Below are 21,472 nucleotides of genomic sequence, written 5' to 3' on the forward strand. Positions count from 1 at the left end.
AGGATCCTTACAGAATTTTGTTGTTTTTTCACGGGAGCATTAAAAGAAATATTTTCCATAATCATCACAATCAAGCCCAGTGTCCTCATAAATCTTACTTGTCACAATGCTTATACAAAACCTCAGCATTAGCCCAGTGATATGTACAACTCAATATACACATACATAGATATAGATAAATAACACAGATCAATGCTGTCTCTTTAGGAATGTAAAATAACTTTGTTGCATTTCTCAGCAGGGAGTGCACTTTCAGCTGCACTCCTTCAGGAAAAGAAACTCATGCTGTTATCTCAGGAGTCTTTCTTTGCACTCACCAATAAACTTCAGGCCTCTTGATCAGTATCAATCAAACCTGATGGAACAGAGTCTAAGAGAAGTACCATGGCACTTTTTTTAAAACATGCTTATATGGCCTACCTCTACACCTGAAACAACCCTTATAATTAACATTCTGGGCTTGATTTTGCCTAATGATTTTATTGCAAGGCACTATTCTATTCAAGTAAGATGTGATCTCTCTTACAATTATCCTCTGTAAATTTGTTTCACATCTGCTTTTTAAAATTATTAACAACCATCTTCATTCACACTGTTAAAAATCACAACAATAGTTATGAAAATTGAGTTTTACTCATTGGAAATTAAATAATCAATCTCATTCTGTTCTGAATCATTCATGTGCAGTTTTTCAGTGACGCCATGCTGAAATACAAACACGGGTTTGTGGGCTGTTTCCCCTGCTTTCTGTTTTGTTCAAAGTACTTTTTCATTGTTTTTTAACTACAGAAGGTGTCTCCACAGGACTCCAACCTAAACATTAAACCCAACTTTAAGTCATGTCACTTTAAACGTCTCTCCTCCATCGGGGCCGAGTTCCCATGATTACACAGTACATACTCCGTCAGGATTTACCTGCACGGCATACTGAACAGAGAGCACCAAAGAGCACTTTCACAGCTTCCTAACTGATGAGTAAACATGAAGAAGCCTGCTGGAAATTCAAAACCAGAAGCAGTACGTCTCAAAAAAACATACAAGCTACTGAAAGCAGTAAGTACATTCAAAAATGTGCCTAAAATGAATACAAATTCTCAAAGGGAAAGCTAATTCCTCTGCCATGACTGAAACTTTGAGCTGCCAGTGAGTATTTCTTGGTTTCCCTTCCATCAGTCACATTTAAGTAAAAGGAGATTGCCTGCTTATTACAGCCGAATGCTTTGACTACTACCAAATGAAGGGTAAAACTGATTACACACTAAATGAATATATACTGTAGCACGTAAATATAAAAGCACCATCAGCTGCATTTTTGCAAGATAGCTATTGTAAATACAGCACACTGCTGTCAACTCCTTCTGCATCACATTTTCAGTATTGTGACCAGGAGTCACCCATGTGCTGTCATTTCAGAACACTCACATGCCCATTTTTACATCTTTGGTGCAATTTGCCATTCAGTGTAAAAACAGTCACAATTACCCTGAATTTTATTTACTAAACAAAGAAATTTTCTTATCTGTTATTTTTATGCTATCTAAAGCATATTTCTTCAAAAACTGAAGATTGCTTGTGGTCTGTTACATAAGAACCATCTCTTAGGTACAAAGCTCCCTATGATGCAAGACTGTTTCTTACTGCCAGAAGCAACAGGTTACAAGGTTAGGAAAAGCTGGTTTTAAGTCTAGTGCTGCTGGAGTTGCCTGGATTCACTCCCTAAAAATAAAAATGTATTTTAATTTAAAAAATGAGGAAATACAAAAAATAGCATGTAACAATTTACTTCTACAATTATATAGGGGTGATGCTTCAAGAGAAAATTCAAGAGAAATGAAGTGGTGGAAATAATAGAAAAATTCCTTTCTCTTCAGACACACATAAATAATAGATCCAACCACTTTTCACAGTCCAGGCTGATGAACAAAGTCTGTGCATAATACCAACAAAAAACTGATTTAGAATGGAAGTGCTCCATTCAAGTATTACAGGCATCAAACAGTAAAACTGGCATCAGAAACAACTACAACTATTCTTTGTCATCAGCTTCTAACTGTCCCTTCTTATCTACCAGCCTGCCTAAAGGGAATTTAAATATTTAAGCTTAACCTCTGTATCTCAAGACAGCCCTGCACAACATCTGCTACTAACTGCCTGCTCACGATAAGTGAGTTATCCCTTGAGTGCAAAGATGTCCTTTCAGCTGGAGCTGGGACACAGAATCAAGACAGTCTTGTGGTGATCCCACATGTGCACTACTTATTCTCAGAACAGATGTCATCATTCCCTAAAAATTCCAACTAGCTCACAATATTAACTCAACAATTAAAATCAACTCTTCAAAACCTATTTGAGTAAGAAAAATCATGGAGCTCCTGTGGATATAAAAGCACGCCTGGTCTGAACAAAGCAGAGGCTGTATTTTAAAAGACTGTATCAGTAATCTGTCTATATTTAGTATTTCAACTTTTTTCTTTAAAAAAGTAATTAACCACTCATCTACATACACAGTAATTCCCTCTTCATATCAACATTATAGAATCATATTATGGTTTGGGTTGGAAGAGACCTTAAAGATCATCTTATTCCAGGCCCCCTGCCATGGGCAGGGACACCTTCCTCTAGACCACGTTGTTCAAGGCCCCATCCAACTTGGCCTTGACACTTCCAGGGATGGAGCATCCACAACCTCTCTGGGCAACCTTTTCCATTGTCTCATCCCTCTCACAGTAAAGAATTTCTTCTCTGTATCTAATTCAGTTTAAAGTCAATTCCCCTTGTCCTATCACTCCATGCCCTTGTAAAATGTCCCTCTCCAGCTCTCTTGTAACCCCCTTAAGGCACTGGGAGGCTGCTCTAAGGTTTCCCTGGAGCCTTCGCTTCTCCAGCCTGAACAACTCCAACTCTCTCAGCCTCTCTAAAGAGGAAAGGTATTCCATTATATAAAACTTTTCCCAGTTGCATGCAGAAATACATTAAAAATGTCTTTTTTTTCTTTTTTGCAAGAACTTAAAATTATGAGGAAGGAATCAACAGAAAGGAGTAGAGATTGCAATTCTCTCAAATTAGATTTTGACTACATTGTAATGGTTTGTTTCTCTCTCTACGACTTTGAAAAACAGTCCCATTATTTTAGCAATAGAATGAACCTTAAAATTTGTGTTTACTTGAGGCAATCACATAACACTCCTGCTTTAAAAATAAAAATATCATAATAAAAAAAAAATCTTGCAGTTTTTGGTAACTACTATATAAGATGCCTAAGCCTAGCTACAAAGATGGCAGGGTCTTTTTTTTTTCTCTTTTTGATCTGCTGTGACTGGATCACAAAAACTTTAGCTTTGTCTCTTCAGTATTTTAAACAATGTAGCATGAAACCTTTCTATTCAATAAACTGCTACATAGTAGCATGTTCTTACTACCTTCTTTGATACTATTACAATAGATTTAAATAAAGTTTGTCTTTGTATTTTGTTGTGCTTTCCACTGAAAACTTATCAAATGCAAAGCCATCAGAATCAGTAAACATGTCTGCTGAAAACATGTAAGCCTGTCAGCTGAAACTTGTCCCAGAATTGCATCTAACGGGATCCAAAATCTCCTCTGAAAAGAATTTTAATTATAACCGGGGAAAAAAAATCCCAACTAGGAGATAATATATAGCAATTCAGGCAGCTGAACAGACTGCCCTTCTACTGATGGGCAAGCAAGTGAGAAAAATCAGCAAATGAGTCCATCACCTATTTTATTATTTCAGAAAACTTGTTAATTGTGATTAAGGAAGAGTAAGTCCACGATTTTGTAATAACTTCAGGGAACTAGACAGAGGCACATACATACACAAAACCATCTATTTCTTTTATGTCAAAGTAGTTTATGAAAAGGTGGTTCTGATCTTACCACTGATCTGAGCTATGGTAGGAATCACACCAAACTGAGAGGCTGGAAAACATATCTAACTTCTGTTAAATCTGTTTAATTCCCCTGCCATTTCTGTTCAGAAACTAGTTCCCAGTTGCAATCTTGTTTAGAATAAAGAAACTAATTAGTTTATCCACAAACTAGTTTATAGTCACTGATGTAGGTGCAGGTTGTGTTGAATTAAATTAGCTGTAAAATAATAACCTAAGATACTTCAGGCAGCAGCGCCACAACAGCACAGAGCCTGACACTGCCTGCAAAAGCCCAATGAGAGCTCCATCCTAGATGCAACACTCAGTTAAAAATCAAACAGCTGCAAGGGTGGAATCATCCCCTTTGCCTTAACACAGAATGCTCAAAATTTAAGTTCAGGAGCTGGTTGAAGAGCTTGTCAGTCATCCATGATGCATGGACAAGAGCAGCAGCAGCAGGAGCTACAGAACACCCAGTTCAACCACTCATTTTCCGGCTCCTGTTTCACAGGACCCACTACCTTAGGTAAGCAGGTGTATAGAAACCAGCCCAGCCTGAAAGCAGCAGCAGCAAAACTGTGTCTTCATTGTAATTGTAGCTTGCATACACAAAGGCTCCAAAGGAGCACTTCGCCTGCCACATCCTGACCATCTGTATTTCTCCATGCAAATTAATAAGCACAAATTTGAGAGAGTTGCAGATTTTTTGCACACATAACAGTAGAGCTTATTTATATCTTGTTTCCCATCAAATAAAGCTTTTTTATATTTACAGATAATAAAAAAATTACAGAAGACAAGCCTAGAATCAGTCTAAACTGCAAACAATTTAAACAGAGCACATAAAACAGTTATACAAACAAAAGAAATTAAAGAAATAGCAATGCAAGCACTGCTTGCAAGCCCGTTATTCTTTATTCTTCTGATTTATTGCTGTCAAATCAGACATAAAAACTTTGAAAATATGCACGATCCACAGAAGTAGTGCAGAACACTGTGTATTTATCTTCTGTATTTTGGTTTTCTTTGGACAGGCATTACCAAATTCAGCCTGTTCCGAAGTATCTCCCAAATCATGAAAGCATTACACTGTATTCTTACCCTGGGAGTCACCAGTAATGACAAAATATATATTTTTACTTAACTCTGCACATGCTGTCAACTGTACTAATAAGCGTATCAATGGCTATACCTATTCCACATAGTTAAGACCAGGGGGCAGCAATACTGTCAAACACAAACCTAACAGGTTGATTTCTGACAAATCTATAAGCAATCATGCCTTAGTTACAAGAGGAAAAGAAGAACAAAACAGCTACAGTTATGGAAAAGGTGCAGAAGTTAATCTAGGTTACATAATAAAAATAAAATATATAATTTTAAATGTGAACTTACAATCACTCTAGTCAGTTGATGTAAACAATAGCACTGTTACAATAATGAACACAGACTTTTTTCTACTAAGGCAACTTTAACTGATCTTAATCCTATGGAATTATATTTTCTATACCCAAGATTATCAGGGGAACACCATAATTAAATAATTAATACTCTTTCCTTGCATACCAAATGTTTTGCCCATGCCAGTACATTCAGCAAAACTAAGACTTGTTAAATCCATCTCCTAGATACGTGCTGGCTCCTGAAGAATTGACAAATACTTGATGAACTAAGTGAATAATTCAAAGCAACAATTAACTGCAACCTATGCAACAATAGCAAAAAACTGTCTTCTTTCAGTGTCATTATGCTTGTACCTTCAAGTAAGCACAGGGTAAGAGAAGAGCTATACACTGTCTTCTTTAAAGTCATTTGGAAGACATTTCCTCATAACTGCTGACCTAGTCCATAGGAAATCACACTGAAACCTCAAATAGGAAGCAGTAGACTGATATCCCTTAGAAACCAGCTCTAGAAGTTTATCCATTTTCACACTCCTATTTCTTGACAGCAAAGCAGGGTGAACATTTAAATAATGCTCATAACAAGCATGAAAAAACCCCAACACTGAGGCTTCAAGGTTGAGACGGAGAGACTGTGTAATCACTTCTGCTGCATTATTTTGCTCCTCTCCTTCCACCAATTCTGTTTTCATATTATTTCCCTCACTCCACATTCATCCCTTCATCCTTACCTCACTTCTTAAACCAAGTCTCCCTTGGCAGATTTCTGCAGTCAGAGTTCTGCGCTGACTTGATGTAACGAGTGGCCGGGGAAAACCTCTATTAACGCTCCCAAACAAAACTCATCCCTTATCTTCCCTCTAAAAATACCAACATTCATGCATTTTTTACTACTGCAACAACCGACAACACTGAAAACACCAAGAAATACCACAGTAATATTTAAGTTCAGACAACTGCTTCACGCACTAATCTTTGAGACGCCAGGGCAGGAAAGCTTTCTGTAACTAGCTCAACACAAGAGCAAAGTCCCACAATTAAAAGACCAGATTACATGCATACCAACGCCTCTGGCTCCCGTGGATTTGGGCGGGTGGTGCTGCCCCGTCCCTGATGCTCTCTCAAAGACAGAGGAGGGGGAAAGAAAAAAAGAAAGGAAAAAGGAAAATAAAAAGGGGATGTGGGGTGTAGGTGTGCATGATTTACCTCTTCCAGCAGCGTGACCGTGTTCCTGCAGTTCTGCAGCCGAGTGGTGAAGCTGGAGGTGGTCGGGGAGTTGTAATCCTCTGTGGTCTCGGCGATGAACTCCGACACGGTGATCTGGTCCGGCATGATCCTGCCCCACCGGTAAAGCCCAGGAGGAGCCGAGCACACAGATCCGGAGCGAGAAGAAGCCAAGTTTCGGGGGGGGGGGGGGGGGGGGGAAGAAAAAGAAAAAAAAAAAAAGCAGAGGGAAGATGTTAACAGCCAGCAGAGACCCGCAGCATCAAAGCAGCGGAGCCGCAGAGGGAGGCTGAGGCTTCGCCCGCCGCATCCAGCCGCTCCCCGGCCGCCCCCTCCTCCTCCGGGCAGGAGGTGAAGGGGGAGACGCCCCCGCACGGCGCCCCTCGCTTGGCCCCGCCGGTGGGGAGCGCTCCCGCCGCCCCTCAGCGCCCAGCCCGGCCCGGCCCGGCCCCGCCGCGGCGCTGCGGGGAGGGCGGCGGGAGAGGGGAGCGGCGACCGCGCCGAGCTCAGCCCCTTTCCCCACCCGCGTCGAGTTCCCCCACGCCCCCCCCCCCGGCCTCGGCCACAGCTCCCGCCCGAGTGGAGCACTGACTTGTGCGGGCTCGGGCTGCGCCCCCCGGCCGGGGAGAGGCGGGGCCGGGCCGGGCTGGGCGGCTCCGGGGCGGGCGCGGCTCCGCTGACGGGCACCGCTCGCGGGCACGCGCCGCGCGCCGCCGCGGCGGCCGGGGGACAACGAGGAAGCGGCTCCGCGCAGGCGCGGCCGCCGTTCCCCTCCCCTGGCCCCGCGGTGAGGGGCGGGGGTGGGGGGGGGGCGTGGGATGTGCCGTTTTCTCTTTTCTTACAATAAAAAAAAGGGTTTTTAGGTGAAAGTAGGCAAGGTCGCCGAGTGCTGGGGCCCAGCGCTGTCGCCAGCCGGGGGAATGGGCTTCCTGTGCCATGTGGCAGCAGGGAGGGACGGTGTGCCCGCCCCGCGGTCTACGGAACCCCTGGGGCGAGCCAGAGGGGCTGTTTCTTTTTCCCCTTTCTTACGTCCGTCACAGCCGGTCGGAGCCCCATCCGCCGGTGATGTAAAGCCGGGGATGTTGTGCAGCCCCCGCTGACAGAGCCATCCCATTCCGCAGCCTGGCTGTGTAGGTTTTTACCCTCCTCACACTTCGTTAATTTTTAAGAAGTCTTATGTCTCAGAGAAGCTGCTGTCGCCGATTATGTATTACCTGAGCCTTCCCAGAGCGAGGGCTCTGTCTCTGCTGCGATGGCCGGGTCGCAGCAGTAGCAGCGCTGCCCCAAGACCTGAACCGCGGGGGTTGCAGCCCTGAGTCCCCTCCGGAGCACTATTTCTGAATAAGTTAACATATCCTTTTTTCCATTATTGCGTCATGTAACTCAGGGAACTGACAGACAGCTCTAATGATATTTTTTTAAGCTTAGGTTTTGGGACCCATATGTTCCTTTCTAAAGAAGGCTAAGTCTCAGGAGGCTCAAGTAATTATGGTCATCTGCTGTATCAGTGTGATTTATTTAGCCATACTATGTGATTTCCTACTCTTTGTGTTTGTGATTCTCTTCACATAAGCTCAGCCATTCAGGAATGGGAAATATACTCAAGACTGAACAACTGAAAGTAAGCAATATTATATGGCTATATCCATTTCAAAAGTTTTTATATTCTCTGTATAAGGACCTACTGCATTACAAGGCATTTAAGCTTTTACATAGTTTTGTATGTAATTCTAATAAAATGACTGTACAACTCAGAAACAGTTGACAGTATCAGCTAAAGGCTGCAATGCCTGAGTAAGCATTAAAAGGAGATACCTGATTTGTGTATACCCATAAAAAATGATTTGTATGCAGTTCTGCCAGAAAAAATATGACCAATACTGCTGAGAAATGGTCCTGCCTGAACATGTTTCTTTGATTTCATTGCCTTAGCAGAAGCCCTCCATATGGCCATGTGATTGCTGCTGCTGCTGCTTCACGTGATCCTTTCTGGCACAAAGGCTCGGAGCTCGTACAGATGATTGTTAAACATCATGAGACTCTGCAAGGTAGAGTAGGCAAGAGGAGGAGGAAGCCAAGAAAAGAACTGTGTGGGAGTTGCACTGAAAAATGAATTTGGGAAAAAAAACAAAACTGAAGCACCGAATAAGGGACTAGAGGGGTAGGAAGAAAATCAATTGAGGATCGTGTTCGCAAGAGCAGTGGAGGAGGAAGAGAGATTAAGAAGATAAAAATGGCTGGTGGCATCAAAAGCATTATGGAGAGTGAAGAACTGGCTGGGGGGTTGGGCCAGGGAAGAGCAGTTGGTAGCATCCAAAAGAGCTGCTTCGGCGTACCCAGCCTGCATGGAAACTAGATGGGCGAGGGACTGGGATATGGCCTGAGGGCCAAACAGGGTCTCTGCGGTCATCCCTTGTAATTTCCTGCAGAACATCAATCATGGGCTGTCGCACAGCTCTTCCTGGGCCAGGCCTGTGGTCTGCATGACAGACATGGTGTTCACATTAGGAAAAGTCCTGATCCCTCTCTAGCAGATATCAAGTGAGGATAAATCCATTGCACTGATGGGCTAACTGGTTTAATTAATTGGGTACTCTCACTGTTAAGGTTGAACTGTTCCTCTTCAGGCTGAAGTTATTGAGCTTGAGCACTAGTCTCTGGACTGTAAAATAACCTTATGTGCTATCCCAAAAAATCCTACCTGAGGGAGTGCAGGCAGAAGCTGGACATACTGCTAAAGATGTAATTTCTGCAATACTATTTTGAGAAAATTTAAAGTGTAGAACTGAAAAGCATGTTCAACTAAGAAGGGGAGTAGGCAGGCCAGGGAAACTGGAGCAGTGAAGAGTGGCAGAAGTGAAAGCTGAGTAGAGAGTAACAGCAGCTGAGCTTCTGTGTTACCTCATCAGAAAACAAATTATCTTTTGAAATGAAATATTAAATATATAAAAAGTAAAATGAATACAGAAGAATACTGGTAAATAAAGAGAACAGCACAAGGCCTAAAGAAAAAGGAAGATCAGTAATTACCAATCATAATTGCCTTTTTTTTTTTTTTTGACAGTTGTGAAATTTTTAATTCTATTTAAGAGAACATGGTGCTCTGTTTTGCTACATAGAAGCAGCATTTCCCTGCCCCTATACAAATGTTAGTAGAGAAAATAGCCTTATGGGCATGACCTCTTTAGGCTTGGATTATCTTCACTTAAACTCACTGGAAGCAAGATTAGTTAATTAATGTGATGTTAATAAAAGTAAATTATACAAGCTGCCTATAAAAAAGTGTTTAGGTTTAAACTAGTCAAATTATGTAAGTATTTCAGATAATGTTTAGTGGATTTCAGATTTTACCATGTTTCCTGTTTTGAATTGCGATCGGTATCTGAGATTCAATTCTAAATTTGTAGGATGCACCTCTCTATAAATTGTCACTAACTGAAGTCACTGTTTCACTTCACAAATGTCAAAGAATAATCATCAGAGTGTGAAAGTTATATTTCACAGTGTCTGCTCTAATGCTATCTTAGTCTGTGCTAGATCCTGGGGGAGGCTGTGCTGCAGCCTTTTTCTCATGGAAGGCTTGCCAGTGAAGTTATGCTTATCTCACTCCTCTTGGTATTCTGAAGTGAAATGCATCTCTGTGTCCATCCTAGGACAAGCTAGTGCTGGTGAGGATCATGCAAACAGCACGGGAAAGCACACACTTTACTGCTGATGCCTTGCAGTCAAGGAACCTGTGCTGTCTTGCCATCCCTCCCAGCGTTTCAGTCTACAAATCCATTTAATTCCTTGGCTTTTTGTACTGTGATTGCCAACAGGAGAGTTAATTACAGCAAATTGATAATAATTCTGCAATACTGGTGATAGTCACCATGTTTAGGGAGAGGCTAAGGAACATAGCAATGACAGTACAAACTACTAGCACAGGTGTTGTGCAATAAACTGAATAGCAACTGTAGTATTTTCATTTTATAGACCTCTAGACAGCTTATATTTAGATTGAGATCATCAGTTCATTCACAAGAGCTGAGAGCAGGAGTCATCAGGTGATGATGACTATTGTCATCATTGCAAACTTTGCAGCAGGACCAATATGTGCTAGAGATGAAGAGCTACATGGCACTTGCACAGCTCTTCACATCATCAATGCAATTAACTGTTGAAACCACACAGTGGTGAGGTAGAGAACAAGATTATCTTTCCACTATAGATAAGGAGCCAGATAGAGAAGCCTGTGGCTCTTCTGTGATTGTGGCTCTAGCTTTAGTCATGCAAAGTCAGCTCTTCAGGATATCAACACCTCATCTGGGCTGAAGCTGGTGGCGGATCTCCTGTGGGATATGCTTATGCTGCCCACAGAGAGCAGCCCCAGGACCACCCTGAGGTCACATTTCCCTGCTGCATAGGAAGCAAGCTCACAGATACGAACCACAAAGGTGTGGTTGCTGCTTGGTTTTGTAAACAAGCTTGACCCAAGTCCCTGGCTGTACACCAAACCCTGCCGTCAAGCACGCTCAGACAAGCTGCCTCCAGGGCCATTTGCAGCCTGTCAGTGTGGCGCTGAATCGAGTTGTTAGCTGGAGAAGGAAGTCACTGTGCATAGGGTTACTGTGCAGATGACTCCTTTTGATTAGTACAGGCATAGATAGTCATGCCAGGATCTCACATGTCAAATTTGGGGTTTTTTTGATTGTCAAGTATGGACAAGATAATTCCACTTTGCAAATACAAGTTTACAACTACACTCATTTCTTTGCTTGAAGGTTCCTATCTTGGCTATTACTGCTGATAAAAATGGTGTAGATTTGACATTAATGTTTAATTAAAACATAAAATCATTGAAATTCACATGCTTTTGTTAGTAAACTACATAGTTGTTCTTTTTATGCTCCTTAACATCTTCACCAACATGGAGAGTGTCACCAGCTCAGCAGCAAATACCAACAGAACTGCTGGTGTGTTAAAACTCATCAGGAAAATATCCTTAGGCTATGTTTCTCTACTATACTGCTATCCTGAATACATTTGTGGTTTGGTGTTAGACTTATCCATTTCAGCTAAACACAGCAGTCAGCATTACTTCCCATCCTCCTCCTGACCCTAACTCACTGTACGAGATCACTGTACGACATATGACAGTGATGGCATTTGATACCAAATAAAACTGGTTTGAGATTCCCTGAGAAAATGTCTATATGGTAAATTGCTGTTGCTACATTTTTATACTATTATTGTCAGATAACTTCTGACAAAATTAATGGGAAAGGCTTATATAAATTTATGGCCATAAGTACTAGAATATCCACAAATATTTCTGAACATCAGCTGTTTGAGTTGAATGTTGGGCTTAGAGGATAAAAGAAGCTTCAAATCAACAAGAATCTCAGCAGGCTGAGTTTTGCTTTTGGTTTTGGAGTATCTCGTGCTAAAACTCAGTAAACTTTTTTTGTTAATGGAACTCCCATAGTTTTGTTTTGAAAAACAAAACCACACCATTGATGTAAGGACATGCAGCATCATCACTTTGTACTTCAGTGGGAAATGTTTAGTCAGGAGGCATTTCACCTCCAGGAGCTGTGTCCTCTCAGAGGATGGTCCCAACAGCTGACTGAGCCTTGTAGAAAATGTAACAACTACATATTTTAACCTGCAGAGTGTTTACACGTTTAATATCACATAAGTGCATGATGTATTCACCGGAAAAGGCAAAGCCTATTTTAAACATTGAAGCCTACATCACACATTGTGATGGGTGCTAATTTGCTTGAAGGAAACTTATATGGTAACTGCAGAGTGTTTCTGCTTGAGAAAGAAGGCTGTTGGCTTTGACATTTGCAAACAAATCTTTGAAATGATTGTGTTGTTGGGACAGAACAGTCAGGTAATTTTCCAGTCAAAAGAAACTGTTCTTGTCTATGTCATATTGCTGTACATGCAGAAAACCAAAATCCAGGTTCAGGAAACATGCTGATTGCAATTCTGTGGTTTTAGGTGACAGTATCTACCATTATGGTTTATAGACTATATGAGCTGCATCAACAATTTGTGTTGCTGCTGTGAGTGTTTTCAATACAAGGATCAGCTGATTTCAATTTTAATACTGGCATCTCCGAGCAGTTGTCTTCATTTGGTATTTAAAATAAGATATGAAAACATAAGCAACTCTCTCAGAAATTACAGTATTAGTTTAAAAGCCTTTTAGCACTAACAATAGTGGCCTAAACAGAAGGTTCTTTTTGCATTCTTTCAATATTAATGTGATAGTAAAAAGAGCACTCATTGTGTTCTCATTATAAATGACATTTTGGTAACATTAAGATCTTGCAGTTTTAACACTATGTGTACCAAATGAAAAAGATTAAATCAAAACATCAGAAATATTCTGCTGAATGATATGTTTTCCATCTTATTTACTTGAATGTCCTGGGTGAGCAGCTTGCCTGAGTGATAAGTAAGCTCAAAGAGCGATCTCAAAGGGCAGCTGAAAATAACAGCACTGAAAATGAAGTGCAGCATTGAGTTACACAAGATTAAGCTGACTAATCTGCTGATTCAGTTTTGCCTTTGTTTTTTGGTTTTGTCATGCGAGATCAAGAGTCATGCAGACAAATGCGTAATGGCATTCCAGGCTAACAATAATAACACCATCAACAAGCAATGGGCTTTTCTCCTGCAACCTCTGCATCCTCCAAAGAGAAAACAGGAAAATGCTCACCTGTGGCAAGAGGCAGCAGCCTCAGGACAGGGAAGGAGTGTTCCTTTGCTTGTTACAGGTGTACTGAATTTGGTATTTCTATTTTACAGAAATGGTTTGTTAGAGTTGCTCATTTAAGAAACCTTACGTCAGTTCATAGGAAGTGTAATACTGCATATGAGGGGCCTAGAAGGGAAGCCATGCAAGGAGTGGCTGAGGTCACTTGGTTCGTTCAGCCAGGAGAACGGGAGACTGAGGGGAGACCTCACTGTGGTCTTCAACATCCTCATGAGGGGAAGAGGAAGGGCAGACAGTGATCTTTTCTCTTTGGTGACCAGTGACAGGACCTTAGGGAATGGTATAGAGCTGTGTCAGGAGAATTTTAGGTTGGATATTAGGAAAAGGTTCTTCCCCCAGAGGGTGGTTGGGCAATGGACCAGGGCAGTGGTCACAGCACCAAGCCTGCCAGAGTTCAAGAGGCGTTTGGACAATGCTCTCAGACACATGGGGTGAGTCTTGGGACTGTCCTATGCAGGGCCAGGAGCTGAACTTTGATAGTCCTTGTGGATCTCTTCCAGCTCAGGATATTCTATGATTCTGTGTGTCAGGAGAGAACAGACTCAAAATACAGCCCTTAAAACATATTCAGAATATAAAAGCAGCAGCAGCATACTCTTCTATAAGGACTGTAGTTTTGACAGCCCAAAGATATCAAACTCTAATGAGTGCTGATGGATAAGAAAACTGTCAGTGGAGCCACTGGAAAGTTTAACGCTTGCCCATGGTGTGAATGGGAGCCTGCTCTTTACTCACAGAGATGGTCATGTAAGAACTGCTGACCCCTGGGAGTTGCTCTCCCAGCAGTTCCCACCATCACTGCTTTGGTGAGGTTGAGGACCAGCACAGGAAAACCTGTCAGTGGTTATTCTTGCATTCTTGACCCTGAGCGAATCCTTGGAGGATTATTGGAAGGGCACTGCAGACACATTGGCATGAGAGCAGGCTATGTCCATGGGATTGCAAAGGACAAGATGAAGCCAATATATCGTGAAAGGGTACTCTGACTGAAACAAGAGAAATAAGAGTCCTTCCAAAGCAGGAATCATAGTAGCTGAATGCCTTTTTTTTTTTTTTTTAATATGAGAAATAGCAATGACTAAAATCGGAGAATGATACTGCAGAAATGAACATGTTGCAGGGCAGCTGGCATAACAGGCTCTCCAAAATAAAAAGGGAATGAAATAAAGCCTCAACCCACATTGCAAACATTTCAATATTTTCTCTTTCCCTCTGGAAACGATTTGGCTGTGTCATTACCAGGCACATCTCTGGTTCTACCTAAGCAGCTAAATGTATGCTGATGGCAGCATGCGTTTTGCCTGCAGTGAAAATGGAGGTTCAAACCAAAAGGAACCTGGGAAGTAGTTTGAAAATGAAATAAAGGCTCTGTACACCTGGGATCATGTCCTTGGGGTACCACTCATGGCTCTGACATGGCATTTGATCTCTATGTACATCTTTTCTCTATCTGTGGAATGCAGACAACTACATTTATTTTTCTAGGTGAAAGCACACTGGGCTTTTACAGCTGAGTACTGCTATATCAGAACTAAGTATTTTTACTATACATTTTAGTGTAAGAGTTTCAAAAAATAGCTGAAAGATGGGAAGGGCTCCCAGGCCAAACAATTTTGTCAGCATTTTATTGGATAGACAAAAAGGTTTGACAGGTAAATGAAAAAGTTTATGTCTACTAATTGGTCATGATGTGAGAATATAAAGCAGAAAGATCTGGTTTTGTGATGGATTTCCCTCTCTGTATTATGATTTTATTAGCATAAAAGCAGTATTTTGCGGAAGAAGAGGGACTAAGACCCTAAACAGAGGCACAGAATTTATTTGTGCCTTTACACAAGCTTTGCTAAGACACAGTTTGCAGACATGAATATATATGGACATACTGAGTTGAAGTTCAAATGCTGGCTTATAGTATTGACTGAGCATACTTCATTTGTTAATTTCCTAAATAGCATATTGTTAGAGAAATATTGGAAATAAATCTGCAGATGTTGGATGTTATAAAAAAGGTCCTTGCAACCCCTGAACTTACTGGCACATCTGCATTTCCCTCATATAAGCTACTGTTTTCAATGATGCATCACGTGGCCATACTCTGGACTTGAATGTAGCATAGGAAATTTTCAATTCAGGGGCAATGCCTTTTGGTTTTTAGTGAGATTTTATTTTGTTTGAAGTTTTTTTGTTTATTTGTTTGTTTAACAATACATAAGACCTGAAATAATTAGAGGCATATCTGCTTTAATGCTCAAGCAAAAGTTTTAAAATATTTATTTTTAAGTATTTAAAATTATGGTCTGCATGCTTTTTTAATGTAGATGTTTGAATGTTGAAGTTGTGGGGTTCTGTTAAAATTCAGGATGTCAGATAACCATATGGAAGCTTTTGGAAACTAGTCTTACTGTGTGAACCAAATCTCTGTTGGGTCAGTGTTTACATGGTGCTAAATGAAATAAAGAAGTACAGAATTTCAGTCGAGAAGTTCACCACAGCAGCCCCTTTCTCTGGTTACTCATTTGTTTCTGCTTTTAACCACTGAATTTGAGCTTCCATCTTCCTAAGTTAACTGGCTCTCTTGTAGAGAATGACCATCTGCTCATCTATCCTGCCTCTAAGGATTTTTTTAAAGCAATGCTCATCCCAGAAGATTTGAAAGGAGGGTAGAAAAAATGTCAAAATCCTTTGATTCCTAAAAGTGTTGTGGGAAAATAGAAATGAGCAGAGGAAAAAGTTGTTTCTTGCCTCCGTGGATAGGAACGGCTCACCATCATCTTGTTCTTTATCAAGATGATCAGTGTGGGAGAAAGATCCTCTAAGTGAAAAGTTTCAGTGATGGTTTGCACCTCCTCAGGAGCTGCAGTCAAGACAAAAATATGAAATGAAACTGGGCTTAATTGATTTCAGGGAACTTAACACTACTTATTTTCTTGTTGATGGTTGTGTTTTATTTCTCCAAGAAAATCTAGGAGCATAAAAATGTAAGTGCTATTTCAAAATCAAATAAGACTGTCCAGCTTAAGAGCTTCATGCTTTTTCAAAGATGATTGTTTGACTTCTGAACTTTTGCTTATTTAAGACATCATGGACTTAAAAAGGAAAAATATGTGTAGCCATGTGACAAAGCAAATGCACCAAAGGAGGATTTATTCAGTTTTTAGAAGATCAGCAGCAGTGATTCACCCTCTTGGCTGGTCTGGAGTGCAATATGGTCAACTAATTCCCCCAGGGAGGAAGAAAAGATGAAAGTCCCACAGCGTTGCAATGGTCACATGGGGAGCAGTGACCTGTGCCAGGGCAGCTCCAGCCAGTGCACCAGGTACAAAGAACACTGCAGCCTTAACCATCAGTGTTGTGGTTCAAGTTAGGCAAACCAAATGTAGCTTTTAGTGGTTCAGTGAAACACAGTGGAAACTTTAAAACAAGAGCACTCACCATCCAGAGACTGAATAAACAAAAGCATATTTAGACAACTGTGTGCTATTCAGCACTTTACATCATGCAAAGAGAGTCCCTCCTCTTTTCAAGCCCCCGCACAAATCTTGCCATAGATTTTTCAGGCTGATCTCAGAGATTTCTTGTTTTCAAAGTTAAAACAACATCAGTTACTAGATCTAGATGAGTTGAAAGGAGTGTCCTTTTTATTCCCTGTGCCCCTTATCCAGCTTTGAAATCTACTACAGCAAAGTAAAATATGTAATAAATGTGTTTGTTCAAGTATGTGCTCAGGTAATCAATGTTTTGTAAGTATTTACTGCTTTATTGGAATTTTTGATCCTTGGAAGGATCAGTGATTTAGACATTTTCTGAGAAACACCCGCTGTAGTAATGTCCAAAGTGGCATTAAGCAGAGAAAAACCCCACTTGCAGGTATTATAATTGATAAAACCAATGTTTTCTGGGCTTATTTTTCACAGATTCTGTGGTCTGATTTTTACTCTTTAACCTGGTCATTTATATTTATGTCTTTTGTCTTTCTTACCGATTCCATAGTGAATCTCTTGAAGAAAAGCTTGAAAGCCTGGATGCTGAAGATCTCATGTCTCATCTGTCACGACCAGAAACCTACCTAGATGAGGAGAAAAGATCAAGGAAGTAAAACTGACCAAACTACGGGACTGACAAGGTCACTTACTCAAACAGTCAGTATGAAACAATGTCTGTTAATCCTTCAGTGATGGCAATTTATCGTATATTATTTGATCACTGAATTTGATATTTTGAATTTCATTGTGGTAATGAGATCCATTAGAAATCCCCTGAAAAATAACACCTTGTTAAAAATTGCTACAGGAGAGTTTCATTTAGCTGGCTGGGAAAACTCTGTCTAACTCAATGTGGCAACTACTCACTCAGCTGCACTCAGTGCAGCGCTGGTAACATCATCTGTCCAAGTTGTCTGACACTTCAGAAGACCCTGTTTTCAGATATAACTTCAGTCTAACCATTCAGGCTGAAAATTTCCATGTCAGGTGTATGCACCAGACTGATCTTTTTTGGAAGATGGAGATAAGATTTGAAGGATAAAGAGACTGGGAGCAAGAAGGAGTCTGACAGTGAGCAATCCTGCGTGTAAGAGAGGGAAGGAGGGTGGGGGGACAGTCATAGCACACCATGGAAAAGTGGTTTTGCAGTTTTTTATCAGACTTCTCTGCTATTATATTGTGTACTCTTTCCAGGTTAAGCATGGTGTTGCTCTAGGGGAAGGAAGGTGTTAGAGATGCTGCAGAGCCTCAGACAGGTAGGTAGGACTGGCACATACCTTTCACTTTGAGCCCTTCTGGGCTGATCTCCACGTTTGGTCCAAAAGGACAAGGCAGAATAAAGATTGACAGGGTTTTGAGGCCAGATACTTGTGCTGGGAAGGAGAATGCTACACAGAAGACATTGCCATGAGATGATAAAGCAAGGAGTCTGGGACAAACCACATGAGACAGAGAGATGTGGACTGGGTAAGCTGGCAGAATGGGAGATCTGACAAGGACCCATAAGGATGAGATTGGGATCAAACAGAGGAGCTAAGGCCGCAGGGGAGTGGGAGGCCATTCCCAGATCACACCCTTTGCTTAACCAGTCTGCCCATTTTCACTTGAGCACATAACTTGATTCCTTGATTCCATGAGGAAAAGCACATTTCCTCGTCTATAAGTCTTTTTTTTTAACCTTCTGTCTAAGAGAAGTCTGGTTAGGCCTGTTGACCTATTTCCCCAGAGACTGCTGTAGTTTGTTTATGGGTTTTGTCCTGTTTGTTTGGTGTTTCCAGATATGTCATGTGGGTCTGAAGGTTTGCCAATCCTTAACATTAAAAATAACATAGAATAATCCCTGTCTCCAAGACACATGAGATTCAATTAAAAATTGCGACATAAGACTTTTTGGATGGGATGTTACTATCTCATTTTTCCCTTCTGTTTCTGAGCCTTTATGATACTTTCAAGTGATGTTGTCAAGAGCTTTTTTGTTATTAGAAGGGCTAGACAGCTCCTTAACCAGCAGATTTCAGATTTTTACATACTGGCTGGAAAGGATCTGAGATTCTACCAGGTATGCCACCAGCTTGGCAGCACAGGAGAAGAAATGCTTATGGGCTCTGCTCGTAAGGAAGAGGTGAGTCCTTTGATTTGAAGTCAAGTATGCAAGAGGAGAAGTATCTACCTTAAACCAAGAGCATTATGCCTGAATGTTGTGTTACATGCAGGAAAAAAGTTGTTAGAGGAAGGCCTGGGCACTTCACTGGTTTTTTTTTGTGAACTGGGAAGGGCCTCCCCTGACAGACAGCTGAGTACCACCATCTTACAGCAAACCCATAGCCACTGGCAATCCTGGATCTGATTCAACCCATGATGACACGTCTGCTTAAAATTGTTTAATTTTACAGCACACCTCTTTCTTTTAATTATATTATCCATCTCCTTAGGCAAAAAAATCACCTTCATCATCATAGGTTTATACTATTCAAATCAAAGCAAGAAATAAAATATATATAACAGCTCATTGCTTTCTAAATTGGACGCTGACCTAAGTTGACGAGTAACTATGATTTACATTTTGAATTGATGGCAATTTATTTTTCATAAGTCTAAAAAGCCACAGAATCTCTTTACATGTGTTATAAGAATCTACTGAATATTATTTAATTGCTCATTTGCTATAAGCAGAGTTATCAGCATTTTACGTTAGATCTCAGTGGTTTAGGATGATTGTATTCCCTTTCTACATCTCCTATTCATTTTTGGGCCTCTTGGTACAACAGCAATCAGCAAATAAATTAAATATCAAAGAAGTCTAGAAAAATATTTATAAAGAAATCACGTTGGTTGAATTTATCATCGATTGGTGAGAAACAACACTGAGAAGGAAACATATGCGGCTCTCCTAGAGAGAGAAAAGGTGGTGAATGTGCTTATGTGGGTTCAACACTGAATCTGTGACCTTTGGACAATTTATTAGGGCACCATTCAAATGGTAAATTCCTCAAACCTTATGCCCCCGTGAGTGATTTGTCTTTTGAGGCTAAATACAGCTTTTATGAAAGTCTTGACCTAAAGACAGTAGAAGAATTTGGGCTGCGTCAAGATGGCGTTTTGACTCTATTTCTCACCCCCCAAAAAAAGAAAACCAGTGCTTCCCAACTGTACTTGGCAATGTGAAGATAACACTATCAGGTTTATGTAAAATCCTTACATATGACAGTATGTGAGTGGGAGCAAGTGGGAGCAAGGAGTGAATATGAAATATAAAAGCCCAGAAGAGATAGAGAACAATGAAAACCAGAGAAATATGATTGCCTTTTACCCAGGGACACCTACACCTGACAAGAGAAAGACTAGTTGGGGTTTCAGTAAGAAGGGGGTCTAACTAAGAACAGGTTGACACTAATGGCAGCTGGATGGCAATTTAATTCAATACAATAATACAATAGCTGATTCCATTAGGAAAGCATTTTTTCTTTTGCCTGATTATAAATACATACAATTATATTGAATTAATTGGTACAATCTAAGTGCTTGACTAATTCTAATGCTTAACTAATAAGTGTAATGAGTTGAATCCCTATATTTTTAAGCTTTTAGAATTGGTTAAGTAGTATGGAGAGCCAATGGATTCTCAGTAACAGAATATAAAACTTGCCAATGTATTTGGTAATAGTCAAGAAGAAAACCTTATTCAGGGATTTTGCAGAGGAGAAGAAAATATCAGGAAATATTTTGTACACTATTTAATTACCTGCATTAGATATTACTTGAACTCTGTGTGATTTCATGCATAAATCATTCAATGACTTAGTTTGTTTTTTATTTTGGAGTTTTTGTCTTTTTTTCTTTCATAATAGAATATACAACCTGGATAGCAATAATATAAATACATATTTTGCAAATATCATGAACATTTTAGGGCAAATACTAACCAGCCAGTTTTCTCACATGCCTGAGCTGTAGTTAACCTAACTAGAAAAACTCAAATGAGCAAAAGTTAATATTGTTTCTACAGTCAGTGATGTAACAATAATAGTAGTTGTGCACCACCATGCTAAAAATCAACTCCCTTTATGTCCAAACAATAGCATGAATCACATAAATCTGACCTCGATATACAGATGTGATCGTGTAGTAATTATAGCTCTTGTGCTTTCTGTATAAACAGACTACTTCATCTGGAAATGCTGTAGGTTAGTGCTTCATTCTGCAATTTACAGCCAATGACTGAGCAGAAAGCTTTTATATCCCAAGAAGCTTTAAAATAAAGCAGGTAGAAAAAACTTATTTCCTGCAAATGAAAAAAATAAGCTGTTATTTGAACTGCTGTGAATCAAATCTTTGTTCTGTCTATGTTCTGCTGAAAAGCAGACCTTACAAATTTAAAGATTGTCTTTGAAAATGACATTTTGCAAAGGCTATTAAAGATATTTTCATGGGCAAAATATAGAATTTAATTACTCAGTCCATGTGATAATTGACATGTTCTTTAACAACTGTGAGTTTAACAAAAATGTCTTTGATTTTGTGCCAGAATCTGCTTGTTCTGTTTGTGTCTATGCTGGTATCATCCAAACAGGATGTGACAAACATATGTTCTTTGGCTTTGTCCTAATCCATGATTTGGATAACACTGTTACAATGTGGTCTAACAAACTTCAGTGAAGCAAATCTGAGAATGTTTGTCTGTGGTCTTGATTTTAGTATGTC

The 21,472-nt window shown here is 40.4% G+C and overlaps 1 protein-coding gene and 1 long non-coding RNA gene across 15 annotated transcripts in view; one reads left to right on the forward strand and one right to left on the reverse strand.

The window, feature by feature from the left end:
* Nucleotides 1–21,472, reverse strand: part of ASAP1 (ArfGAP with SH3 domain, ankyrin repeat and PH domain 1) — a 148,687-nt gene that overhangs the window by 112,667 nt on the left and 14,548 nt on the right. For 4 of the 5 annotated variants that reach the window (XM_027684457.1, XM_027684454.1, XM_027684456.1 and 1 more), the window contains exons 2-3: nt 17,269–17,355; nt 6,500–6,629 (exon numbers count right to left, since the gene is read on the reverse strand). In XM_027684457.1, the coding sequence (XP_027540258.1) occupies nt 6,500–6,629; nt 17,269–17,327 (189 nt within the window). In that variant the 5' untranslated portion in view covers nt 17,328–17,355. Of the gene's footprint in view, nt 1–6,499; nt 6,630–7,109; nt 7,162–17,268; nt 17,356–21,472 lie in introns of those variants that run through there. The other variant, XM_027684455.1, reaches the window with a different exon arrangement.
* Nucleotides 7,551–21,472, forward strand: part of LOC113968149 — a 28,697-nt gene continuing 14,775 nt past the window's right edge. For 3 of the 10 annotated variants that reach the window (XR_003534391.1, XR_003534392.1, XR_003534395.1), the window contains exons 1-5: nt 7,562–7,647; nt 8,450–8,565; nt 17,280–17,412; nt 17,966–18,027; nt 20,931–21,035. This is a non-coding gene — a long non-coding RNA (uncharacterized LOC113968149). Of the gene's footprint in view, nt 7,648–8,449; nt 8,566–17,279; nt 17,413–17,965; nt 18,028–18,135; nt 18,239–18,754; nt 18,894–20,930; nt 21,036–21,472 lie in introns of all 10 variants that reach the window. The other 7 variants (XR_003534387.1, XR_003534388.1, XR_003534394.1 and 4 more) reach the window with 5 other exon arrangements.

This window comes from Neopelma chrysocephalum, unplaced genomic scaffold, assembly GCF_003984885.1.
Source record: "Neopelma chrysocephalum unplaced genomic scaffold, ASM398488v2 Primary Assembly neopelma1_66, whole genome shotgun sequence".
Classification (NCBI taxonomy): Eukaryota; Metazoa; Chordata; class Aves; order Passeriformes; family Pipridae; genus Neopelma; species Neopelma chrysocephalum.